This window comes from Physeter macrocephalus, chromosome 15 (assembly GCF_002837175.3).
Source record: "Physeter macrocephalus isolate SW-GA chromosome 15, ASM283717v5, whole genome shotgun sequence".
Taxonomy (NCBI): domain Eukaryota; kingdom Metazoa; phylum Chordata; class Mammalia; order Artiodactyla; family Physeteridae; genus Physeter; species Physeter macrocephalus.
This window is the reverse complement of record NC_041228.1, coordinates 69581240-69592772: the sequence shown is the minus strand read 5'-3', so window position 1 is coordinate 69592772 and position 11533 is coordinate 69581240. Positions and strand designations below refer to the sequence as shown.

Sequence of the window (11533 nt, the reverse complement as noted above, 5' to 3'; positions counted from 1 at the left end):
TTTCTTTCCTTCTGCTAACTTTGGGTTTTGTTTGTTCTTCTTTCGCTAGTTCCTTTAGGTGTAAGGTTAGATTGTTTATTTGAGATTTTTCTTGTTTCTTGGGGTACACTTGTATAGCTATAAACTTCCCTCTTAGAACTGCTTTTGCTGCATCCCATAGGTTTTGGATCGTCACGTTTTTGTTGTCATTTGTCTCTAGTATTTTTTGATTTCCCCTTTGATTTCTTCAGTGGTCTCTTGGTTATTTAGTAACGTATTGTTTAGCCTCCATGTGTTTGTGTTTTTTACGTTTTTTTCCCTGTAACTGAATTCTAATCTCAGAGCGTTATGCTCAGAAAAATGCTTGATATGATTTCAGTTTTCTTAAGTTTACTGAGACTTGATATGTGACCCAGGATGTGATCTATCCTGGAGAATGTTCCGTGTACACATAAAGTGTAATCTGCTGTTTTTGGATGGAATGTCCTATAAATATCAATTAAATCTATCTGGTCTGTTGTGTCATTTAAAGCTTGTGTTTCCTTATTAATTTTCTGTTTAGATCATCTGTTCATTGGTGTAAGTGAGGTGTTAAAGTCCCCTACTATTATTGTGTTACTGTCGATTTCCTCTTTTATAGCTGTTAGCAGTTGCCTTATGTATTGAGGTGCTCCTATGTTGGGTGCATATATACTTATAATTGTTACATCTTCTTCTTGGATTGATCCTGTGATCATTATGTAGTGTCCTTGTCTCCTGTAACATTCTTTATTTTAAAAGTCTATTTTATCTGATATGAGTTTTGCTACTCCAGCTGTCTTTTGATTTCCATTTTCATGGAATATCTTTTTCTATCCCCTCACTTTCTGTATCTCCGTAGGTCTGAAGTGGGTCTCTTGTAGACAGCATATATATGAGTCTTGTTTCTTTATTCATTCAGTGAGCCTGTGTCTATATATTTCCCTGTTACCATTTTCTTAATTGTTTTGGGTTTGTTTTTGTAGGTCCTTTTCTTCTCTTGTGTTTCCCACTTAGAGAAGTTCCTTTAGCATTTGTTGTAGAGCTGGTTTGGTGGTGCTGAATTCTCTTAGCTTTTGCTTGTCTGTAAAGCTTTTGATTTCTCCCTCGAATCTGAATGAGATCCTTGCCGGGTAGACAGACTAATCTTGCTTGTAGCTTCTTTCCTTTCATCACTTTAAATATGTCATGTCACTCCCTTCTGGCTTGTAGAGGTTTTGCTGAGAAATCAGCTGTTAACCTTATGGGAGTTCCCTTGTATGTTATTTGTTGTTTTTCCCTTGTTGCTTTCAATAATTTTTCTTTGTCTTTAATTTTTGCCCATTTGATTACTATATGTCTTGGCAAGTTTCTCCTTGGGTTTATCCTGTATGGGACTCTCTGCACTTCCTGGACTTGGGTGGCTATTTCCTTTCCCATGTTAGGGAAGTTTTTGACTATAATCCCTTTAAATATTTTCTCTGGTCATTTCTCTCTACCTTCTCCTTCTGGGACCCGTATAATGCGAATGTTGTTGCGTTTAATGTTGTCCCAGAGGTCTCTTAGGATGATCTCTGCCTCCATTCTTTTTCTGAGGTCCTGGATCATCTTCACTATCATTATTCTGAATTCTTTTTCTGGAAGGTTGCCTATCTCCACTTCATTTAATTGTTTTTCTGGGGTTTTATCTTGTTCTCTCATCTGGTACATAGCCCTCTGCCTTTTCATCTTGTCTATCTTTCTGTGAATGTGGTTTTTGTTCCACCAGAATTGTAGTTCTTCTTGCTTCTGCTGTCTGCCCTCTGGTGGATGAGGCTATCTAAGGCTTGTGCAAGTTTTCTGATGGGAGGGACTGGTGGTGGGTAGAGCTGGCTGTTGCTGTGGTGGGCAGAGCTCAGTAAAAGTTTAATCTGCTTGTCTGCTGATGGGTGGGGCTGGGTTTCCTCCCTGTTGGTTGTTTGGCTTGAGGCGACCCAACACTGGAGCCCTTTGGGCTAATGGTGGACTCTGGGAGGGCTCACGCCAAGGAGTACTTCCCAGAACTTCCACTGCCAGTGTCCTTGTCCTCATGGCGAGACACAGCCACCCACTGCTTCTGCAGGAGACCCTCCAACAGTAGCAGGTAGGTCTGATTCAGTCTCCCCTGGGGTCACTGCTCCTTCCCCTGGGTCCCAACGCATACTACTTTGTGTGTGCCCTCCAAGAGTGGAGTCTCTGTTTCCCCCAGTCCTGTTGAAGTCCTTCAGTCAAATCCCGTGAGCCTTCAATTCTGATTCTCTATGAATTCCTCCTCCTGTTGCCGGACCCCGAGGTTGGGAAGCCTGACGTGGGGCTCAGAATCTTTACTCTAGTGGGTGGACTTCTGTGGTATAAGTGTTCTCCATTCTGTGAGTCACCCACCCAGCAGTTATGGGATTTGATTTTATTGTGATTGCGTGCCCTCCTACTGTCTCATTGTGGCTTCTCCTTTGTCTTTGGACGTGGGGTATCTTTTTTGGTGAGTTCCAGTGTCTTCCTGTTGATGACCGTTCAGCAGTTAGTTGTGATTCTGGTGCTCTCGCAGGAGGGAGAGCACGTCCTTCTACTCCGCCATCTTGAACCAATCTCCCAAATACTAGGTTTCTTGAGAACTTTGTTGTATAACATGACTACCTGAGTAGCTCTAAGTTTTTAGTTTAAAAAAGGTAGTTAACTGTGTACAGGAGCCTAAGAGATGAGCAGAACAAGCACTTGCAGGTCACTTTCCAGTTTCTCCCCCAGTTGCACTTGCAGGTTTCTCGTTACTGTGCAGGCATTCCTCCAGTGAAGCTGTGCTGTGTCCCTGCCATGGCAGTCACCAGGCTTTTGGAGAAGAGTGGAACCCTCACTGCCCTGAAGGAGCACAGAATCTCTGCTCCCGAGAGCACCTGAGTGACCGTCATTGGGCACCTTCGTGCTCTCTCACTGAGCCTTAAATCTAGGCTTTCCAGGTCGCTGCATCAGTATGTGTCAGTGTCTTTGTCAAGTGTAAGTGATGCCTGAGAAGTGCTGTCAGGCTCCCTGTGTGCTTCCCGGAGGGCTCAGCGCCCCCTTGGTTTACGTTCATTTCTCTCAGGTCAGAACAAGATACAAAGCCCAAAGCGGTGGATGCTGCTGACCCTGCTGCCCTCATCGCACAGGCTCTGAAAAAGAAGTTTGCTTATCGGTATCGATGTGATAGCCAAGGTGAAGCTGAAAAAGGAATTCCAAAGTCTGAATCAGAGGCCACCTCAGAAAGAGCGTTGGTGAGTAGTGGGCAGAGTTCCCTCCACGTACAGCCTCTGGTAGTTCACTGCCGCACACTGCAAGACATTCAGCTGTGTTCGCCTGCAAGATTCAAAAGGTTGTATGCTACAGGGTTTAGTCCCTACCTACAGCTAGAGTACCTATTACGGAAGAGCACACAGAAGGAAGCAAAAGTTAACCCCTGGTTTCATTGCTTAGTGTCTCCTATGTTAAATTTTCCATGCTGTTTTATTTAAGTATAATGAAGTGAAATTCATTACAATAAAACTTATATCTGAGGACAATAAAAATGCTGTGATTTAGAAAGGAAAGATCATTTTCTCTTAGGGTACCTGTGAGGAGGTCTCCTGAAGAGGGAGAGACATTTGACCAGGGTCTTGCAGGCTGTGGGCAGGCCAAAGGTGGAGACTGAGCAGATTTCATGGAAGCTGTCAAATATATTAATTTCTACATTACCTGTATTCTGGGTACTGTCATGGGGGATATGTGTTTATCTATTCCAGAGATGTAGGTATCTATCTTAGAAAGTCTTCAGACATTGAAAAGGAAACTCTGTACCTTCCTAAGGTAATTATAGTTTTCTAGGGCGTAATTTTGTTGTCTCTTTGCCTTTCACTCTTTTGATGTCATGTTTATAACAACCTGTCAATTCATAAAGGTTTTAATATTACCTAGCTGTTTGGTTTTTCATGAAGAACATACCTTTGATCCATGATTGGGGGGGGGCATATCATTACTGTTACATGAACCAGTGTCTTTTTTGTTTCTTTTCTAGTTTGGGCCACACATGTTGAAGTCTACAGGAAAAATGAAGGCTTTAATTGAAAATGTTTCAACTTCCTAATAGCAAGCTGAGAAAGACTATCCTACTAGTTCAGCTGTTGGTGTATTAGGGCTGTTCGGCTAGTAGAAATCAACACTATTTGGTAAATACCTGAATTTAGTGTCTCCTTTTAAGTCTCAGAGGATTAAGCTGTAACAAAAGCACTCTAAGTTTGTTTGCTTTTAAGAGAAGGTCCGTTCTGAAGTTTTCCATAACATATTTATAGTCTGACATGTTTTTAATGTGTAGCCAAGATGTTTAGATTTCCAGTCTGGAAAACAATTATATAGATTTCAGAACAAAGAAAGGACCTTTGTAGATATGAGTTTTTAATTCTTAACACTAATTTATCTGTACAAATGTTTTATGTGCATGTATTTGGGTATAAAACAGGACATGAACTTTAGCAAGGGGGTGACGAGGGTGCTGATCGTGTCATGTTTTCAGTGATCATTTCTATTCAGTGATGGAGCAGGTGGGATAACCAGGTTGTTGGAGTGAAATGTTTTTGAGATTGGAATTTCTTCTTACCTTGAACAGAACTTTTTATCTTAGATTCTCTCTCACGTTTTCTTGGATTGGAGATGGGGTTTGAGTAGGAACCAGATAATGTCTGCTGCTGAAATTCCATAATGCTTTCCTTTAAAGAGGGAAGTCAAGGATCATGGAAACCATTTTCACCGTAGTGCCATCCAGTGCTGAGGAAGAAAATGTGGTTTTTAAATAGTGAGGAATCAAAATGATTGAATTAAATCTCTTTTAAAGTAAAAACTAGAATGTACCATCTTTTTCTTTCAGTTTAATAAATGGCATTAAGATAACTTGCTGCTAATGCTAATACTTCTGGAAATGTCAGCATAATGGAGTTAAAAAATTTGGTCAAAGTAGTAGCTTTATAATGAAACACTGCATAGGCAAAAGAATTTTCTGTAAGTTGCTTATCATTGGTCAGAATGCTGTTTTGCTGAATTACATTATGTAGCATAAACCTTAGGTGCTATTGGGAAGTAGACAACTGCCTTTCTCCTCCACGACTTCTAAGGAATGGCTACAAGTGACCATTTTTAAATGCTGCATGTATCTTCATGATTTTCTATATTTCTGTTAAACACACATAGTTAATGTCAGAACCTCCTACTATGAGTAAATATTTGGATGTAGTATTTAAATCTAGTGAAAAGAAAGTTGTACTTCCTGGGGGGATTAGGAGATGTGAAGACCCTTTTAAGTTATTGAAAACATGTGCAATGTTCTAAATAATAGCAAATATTAGTTGGAGGTAATTTTCATGGTTTGGTTATTCAGCTTAACTTTGAACTGTGGCTTATTTTACACATGTTGATATATTGTTTCTGATTGTTTTCTATGGTTTAAAAATTCTGCCTTTAAAAGGAATTCAGAAAATTTGCCTGATGTAAATTTCTTAGGAGGTCAAAGTATGTATTATGTTTGTATCAGTGTTGAATTTTGGGCAGTGCTCCAATTACAAGGAAGTTACTGTTTTGAAATAAAACAAACTTTTACTTTCCTTGGGCCATAATGCCTATACAAATGCTTTCCTTTTTTTTTTCCCCCCACAATAGGCAAGATTCTTTTCTATTATACATGCAGCTTCTTTAGAATTATTTGCTTTCTGCATTTTTCAAGGGGAAATATATCACCTGTCATTCATCTTTCTCTTAAAGGGACTTACTTCATCATTAAAAAGCGAAAGGCAGTCTCTCGGGATGAGTCTCCTTAGGGTTCTCAAGCCTCTAACCCAGCTCTAGGGCTGGTGAAAGCTCTCTTCTCATCTCCCCTGCACCCACCTCATTCAGCTTCTGGTTCTCCACCCACCACAATACCCGAAGTGAAAGATCTTAAAAATAGTTAGTTAGTTAGTTAAACGCTACATTTTACAGCTGAGGCTCAAAAAGTTAAATAACTGGTGTAATGTTTTCTCTCCTGTGGTTTTGACTAGTCTATGGGCTCACTCTTACAGAGTGGACCCTTGAAAATGTTGGGGGGGGGGGGCGGGACTTTGCCTTCCAATGCAAGGGGTGTGGGTTCCATCCCTGGTCAGGGAGCCGAGATCCCACATATCCCTCCTGGCCAAAAAGCAAAACATAAAACAGAAGCAATATTGTAACAAATGCAATTAAAAGACTAAAATTGGTCCATATCAAAGTTTAAAAAAAGAAAGAAAGAAAACGTGGGTGTTTGTTTGTTAGGGACACTGACTCTCTCTTATCCCCAGTCGAAAATCCATGCATTGCTAGCTCTGCCTCAGCAACAAATGAATTGGTAAATGACTCACCCAAGGGTGGGCAGGAAGCTGAAACAGTTTGGATAGGATCAGGACTCAAACCTTAGTTTCTCTGATTCCATCTACTGTGATCTCTGGTCAAACACCAACTTCTCCCCATATGTAATTTAAAGATCTGTAAAATAAAAATACAGGTACTATATTATTTATTGAAACAAGTGCACATGTAAGTGGACCCGTGCAGTTCAAACCTGTGTTGTTCAAGGATCAACTGTATACATAATCAGTGTGAGTTAAAGAGCGCTGGACTTGGAGTTAAAACACGATCCATGCCTGTGATCCTGGCCAAGTCACACCTCTGTTTTTAAAATGGGAATAGTGCTCAGTTCAAAAAATTAGGATTAAATAATGATTTTGAACACGTTCTGTAAATGGCAGCATGCTAAATAAGTTATTACATTATTTTAACACAAGGTCACTGTAGTTCCCAGTAGACGATTTCTCCAGTGTTCTTGGCACCTGGAAAAGGTGTCATTCTCTGCACAGGCCTGGGTGGAGCAGTAGGTCTCAGTCTTCAGTTCTGGTTGTCTTCCCAGTCGTAGGCCCTCCTGCAGAAGAATCCTGTCCTCATTTTTTCTTTCTTTAAATTTTTTGACCACACTGCGTGGCACGCGGGATCTTAGTTCCCCGACCAGGGATGGAAACCGCAACCCTTGCGTTGGAAGCACAGAGTCTTAACCGCTGGACCGCCAGGGAAGTCCGCTGTCCTCTTGCTGTATTTAGAGTTCCTCTGAGTCTGCCTCAGTGGTGAAGGAAGAAAACACGAGGTAACAGCTACTGGAAACAAACCATCCTCTGGTGACTTCTCCCAAAACAGAAGTTCTCTCTGTAGGTTAGACCTGGCAGATAGATACAAGTTTAAACTTTGAGGCGTTAGCCCAGCAGCACCAGCTCTGGGATTGCCCGGCAGAAGGAGGCACTTGGTTTTACAACAGTGTCGCTGTTCTGCCTGGTGCTGTCCCAGTCTTTCCCGTGGGCCGTTAGCCGCTCCCGGGCCCTCTTCCCCCTTCCCGTGCTGGCATCAGCATTCTTCTGAGCTACCCCACTGAGCCTTTTTCTTAAAATTCTTGTTAGTTTTCCCTTGTAAACCTTGTAAGCAGGCTAGGTTCTTCATTCGTACTGGTGGGATCACTTGAGAACAGACAGGACAATAAAAATAGCATACCCGCGGAAGGATGCAGAAATCTTGGATGTTTCCCTGAAAGCTGTTGTCCTTAGTCCACTTGGTAGGGACTGGAAAACTTAATGTTCCTCTAGCTGGAGCTTCTCAAACCTCTCTCCCCTGGAAGATTCTCCAGCCTCTTCTAAAGGTCAGAGAGCTCCTTCTGTAAGCTGAGAGAATAACATGAGTGTAATTTAGACATTACCAGGAAGCTAATAAATAAGATGATCCAAATAGCGCCTCCCATTCCATCCCAAACTGCTGTGGCTGTTACAGGGCCGTCCAGTCCCTCTGAACCGCTGTCCTCCCAGCTGGAAAAGCCGTAATTTGGGGAGAAAGACACTCCTCACAACAGGATTTTTACCAGAGTCGTGAACAGCTTTCTGTTCACATGGCCTAGGAGCCGTCCCTCTTCACTGGCCAGCCATGCTTGCTATCAGAGGATGAAAACGGGTGAGAAGCAGGGGTGGTGGGACATTGTTGTGTAACGCAGGTGCGATCAGTGACGTGGAGAGCACGCGATCCTCTGCACGGTGATCTCTCTGACGCAGCTCTGGAGCAGACTGCCCTCTGCAAGGGGAGCGCCAGCCAATGCAGAGACGTCTGTGACTCAGGACGCAGCCCCGACAAGCTGGCCCAGATCCTCCCTTGGGAATCTGAATAGGACACCTTGAGGTGGGGCGGGGGGCACAGTTGGTACCCGGAGCTCAGATAAGCATGCCATGAGGTACAGGTGTGCCCACGAGCGGTTTATACAAAACAGATGAGGAGGACGTGAACAAGGACACTGAGACCGAACTGTGTGTCAGTACATTATTTTACCTTCACGAGGCAGACGTTTTGTAGGTTAGGAAGCCACTCAGAAGATCAGGTGACTCGCTAATACATGACAGAAGACCTAAACACAGTCTATCTAGCCATAAAGACAACACATTAAAAACTTTACTGCCTTTCCAAGCAGACACTCCAAGGTAGAGAAGAGAGAGGAAGAGGAGCAAAGTGTGGGAAGAAGCAGGAAGCTATGTCTCAGAGCACTCAGACCCCAGGTTCTGCTTCTGCAGCCTTCAGAGGGCTTGTCTCATTATCATGGACACGAATCCTCAAGATAAAGCTCCCGCTGCCCTGCGGTGGTCTGAGTGAGACTGTTCCCTACAATGGGAAAGGGAACCCCTATCTTGTGAGGATTCTTAGATGGGAATTCAGAAACTGTTTTCTGCAAATGTTCAACTGGGAACTTTAAACACATTCCTTTATGATACTTTCTTCAAAAGATAAAGCACCTTGGGATACCATGCGGCCTCCCGATTCTTTATAGGATGCGGCTCACAGTAAAGAAACACTTCAAATTTATGCTCAAAAATCTCAAAACAATGCATAGGTTAAACATAACTGTAGTATAAGATGAACTTTCTTAACAAGACTATTGATGGGACCAGTGGAAAGTTGCAATAAACCAATAGGTCACTGTGCTTCAGTTTTAAAATACAGCTAAAAAGAATCTGAGATTAAAAACGGGGGTGTTTCTCTTTCCCTGACCATTCTACCAGACTTCAGGATAGGTTCAGGACGACTTAGCGTAGCTGTAAAAGTAAAAAAAATGTTACTGTGATTGAGAAAAGTTATTAGTATTTTACTAAAAGTATCACAGTGAACATCTAAGACTTCTATTTTAGAATCAAATTTGAAAGTTAAATGATTTTACCAGTCACGGATGTTAGTAAGATTCAATAATTACTGGAAATGGTGTCATTTTCATTAACCCAACAAAATCATTCATTCTCAACAGTACCCCAACGCTTTACACTCATTTTGTGCCGTATAGAAACCTCCCATATTACATAACAGATGCTTTCCACACCTCATTTTGTCACCCAGACATTTTGAGAACAGAGACCCCGTCTCGGTATTTAGTTTTAATACCGTTATTACATCCAGTGCAGTTCTGCACACAACAGGAACTCGGATGCTGTGACCACATGACTTCGGCATTGACAGACTAGTTTCCACATAATTGCTCATGACGCTAGACCGATAGCTAAAAAGGAAAGACGACTCCAAGTTAATTTGCTCAACATTTACTGACGGCACAGTTCACGCCAGCCCTATGCTAAGCACAAGAGACAAAAAGGTGGAGACGGCTGCGTGCCCCTGGCAGTCCCCCCAAGTAGCGGTCACTTCCCCTGGAGACACTGGACAACTGGGGGCCTTCCAGGGGACACAGGTTGTCTGCAAATCCTCAGCAAACAAGGAATGGCTCAGGCTAAGCCTTGCACATATCTGGATAACTCTGTGTTTCAGATACATGCTGCTAGTATGGTGATTAATGTCACATTTATTTAAAAACGTTCCTGAGTGCGTGCGGATGAGCTGTTGGTCATTCTGCCAAGCAGGAGATACTGACTGGGAGGAGACTGAAACAAAATATTGATACATGAAAAAAAGGACACATGCAAACACTGCAAACCTCCAATGTGAAAATTTTAAAGTTTTAAGAAAATCGAAAGCTTTAAGAGTCAAGAAAGATTTTTGGAAAGAGAGGCTGTTATAGGAATCTTCGAAGAATTATTTGCACCTCTAACCTGTACCTAAGGTACAAACACATCTCCCAGGTTGGACAGAGGACATAAAATGTTTACTTCTTTTACGTAAAGAGGATCATCATAAACCACCACACTTAACGGAGTGCAAATACTGACCAGGAACCAGATTGTTTTTGTTAAGCTAAGGCTTACCACAGTTTTCTCTCTCCGAGGACCTTTAGCCTAGAGCAGAGGAGCTGCCCCCATGACTAAGGGCCGGCCCAGAGCCCCAGAGGGCTGCTGCAACGCTCAACACTTCTTTGAAGTCTCCTGTTTTATCTTAAAAATTTATGTGAATTTTGCATTCTCTTCCATAATATTTAATTACTTACTTAAAATGTGACCTTCTAAGTTGCTGTACTGTTTCCTCAAATTTTTCTAGAAAACCGATGTTCAAAGAATATAGGTCCTGTTGAAGAAGCAGGGCTGTGGACGGTAATACCACATATATGTCACAAAACGTATCTTTGCAGTGGGTTTATCTTATGTGTAGGGAGGAGATGGGAGCAACACTCAGGCGTCTCCCCCTTGAGGATGGCAATAAGAAGATAATCCTCTGAATATCCAAAGTGAGAAACACGTAACAGGTCAGAGAAGAAGAAAGCAATCATACGCTGGCAGACTGAGCCCGGGCAGGCCCAGCTGCGGCAAGGCTGAAGGTCTGACGTGTCTGCTGGATGTGCCAATCAAGCAGGCGTGGAGAAGCAGCTCCTGGCAGAGAATCTGTAGCCTCGTTCAGGGGAACCGTGGTCCACGAACGAGTACCAGCAGGTACGTCCCTGCAGGATGCGTGAGGCGACTTGCTTCCCTTGCTCAGAAGCCACGCTCAGGCAACCGGCTGATCGTCATTCGGCTTCCCGAGAACGTTTGCCTAAAGGGAGAGGATGATTGATAGTTACATTTCTCATTGTAAATTAAACTATTAACACTTAAAAAAACCATCAGTTTCTGTGAAATTGGTTAATGTGAGTTTGCTATGAGATATAGTTCTGCTTTCCATGTGCTGACATACTAGGTGTGTGAGCTTGCAAGTTTCCGTATCAGACACTGGATGCGTCAGATTTGCCAAGATGATACTCCTCATATAAGTGGCCAACTGACCTTCCCCAGGTAGCCCTCGGCTCCACCACCATCAGACTTCTGCACCCAGCTGTCCAGTGTGGCGGCCACAAGCCACATGTGGAGACCGGGCACCGGAAACGTGGCTGGTCCGAACTGAGACGTGCTGTAAGCACAAAATACACGCCAGATTTCAAAGACTTTGTAACAGAAAAAAGAACGTAAAACATCTCAATCGTTTTTTATAATGACTACATATTGAAATGATAAAATATTTTGGATACGTTGGAATAAATATTATTAAAATTAGTTCCAGCTGTTTCTTTTTCCTTGTTTTAAATGTGACTCCTTGGAAATTGACAACC

General features: G+C 42.5%; 2 protein-coding genes across 6 annotated transcripts in view; one reads left to right on the top strand and one right to left on the bottom strand.

The window, feature by feature from the left end:
• Positions 1-4828, top strand: part of MTFR1 (mitochondrial fission regulator 1) — a 62809-nt gene extending 57981 nt beyond the window's left edge. Inside the window, exons 7-8 of one of the 3 annotated variants that reach the window (XM_024127025.2) lie at positions 3071-3239; positions 4016-4828. In XM_024127025.2, coding sequence (XP_023982793.1) covers positions 3071-3239; positions 4016-4084 — 238 coding nt within the window. In that variant the 3' untranslated portion in view covers positions 4085-4828. Of the gene's footprint in view, positions 1-3070; positions 3559-4015 lie in introns of those variants that run through there. The other 2 variants (XM_028500533.2, XM_028500532.2) reach the window with 2 other exon arrangements.
• The window catches only part of PDE7A (phosphodiesterase 7A), a 250820-nt gene continuing 243959 nt past the window's right edge, over positions 4673-11533 (bottom strand). For 2 of the 3 annotated variants that reach the window (XM_055091142.1, XM_055091143.1), the window contains 6 exons: positions 11211-11334; positions 10442-10980; positions 7895-9565; positions 7534-7700; positions 6360-7207; positions 4673-4761 (listed from right to left, as the gene is read on the bottom strand). The gene's annotated coding sequence lies outside the window, so the exon portion shown is untranslated. The remainder of the gene's footprint in view (positions 4762-6359; positions 7208-7533; positions 7701-7894; positions 9566-10441; positions 10981-11210; positions 11335-11533) is intronic. The other variant, XM_055091141.1, reaches the window with a different exon arrangement.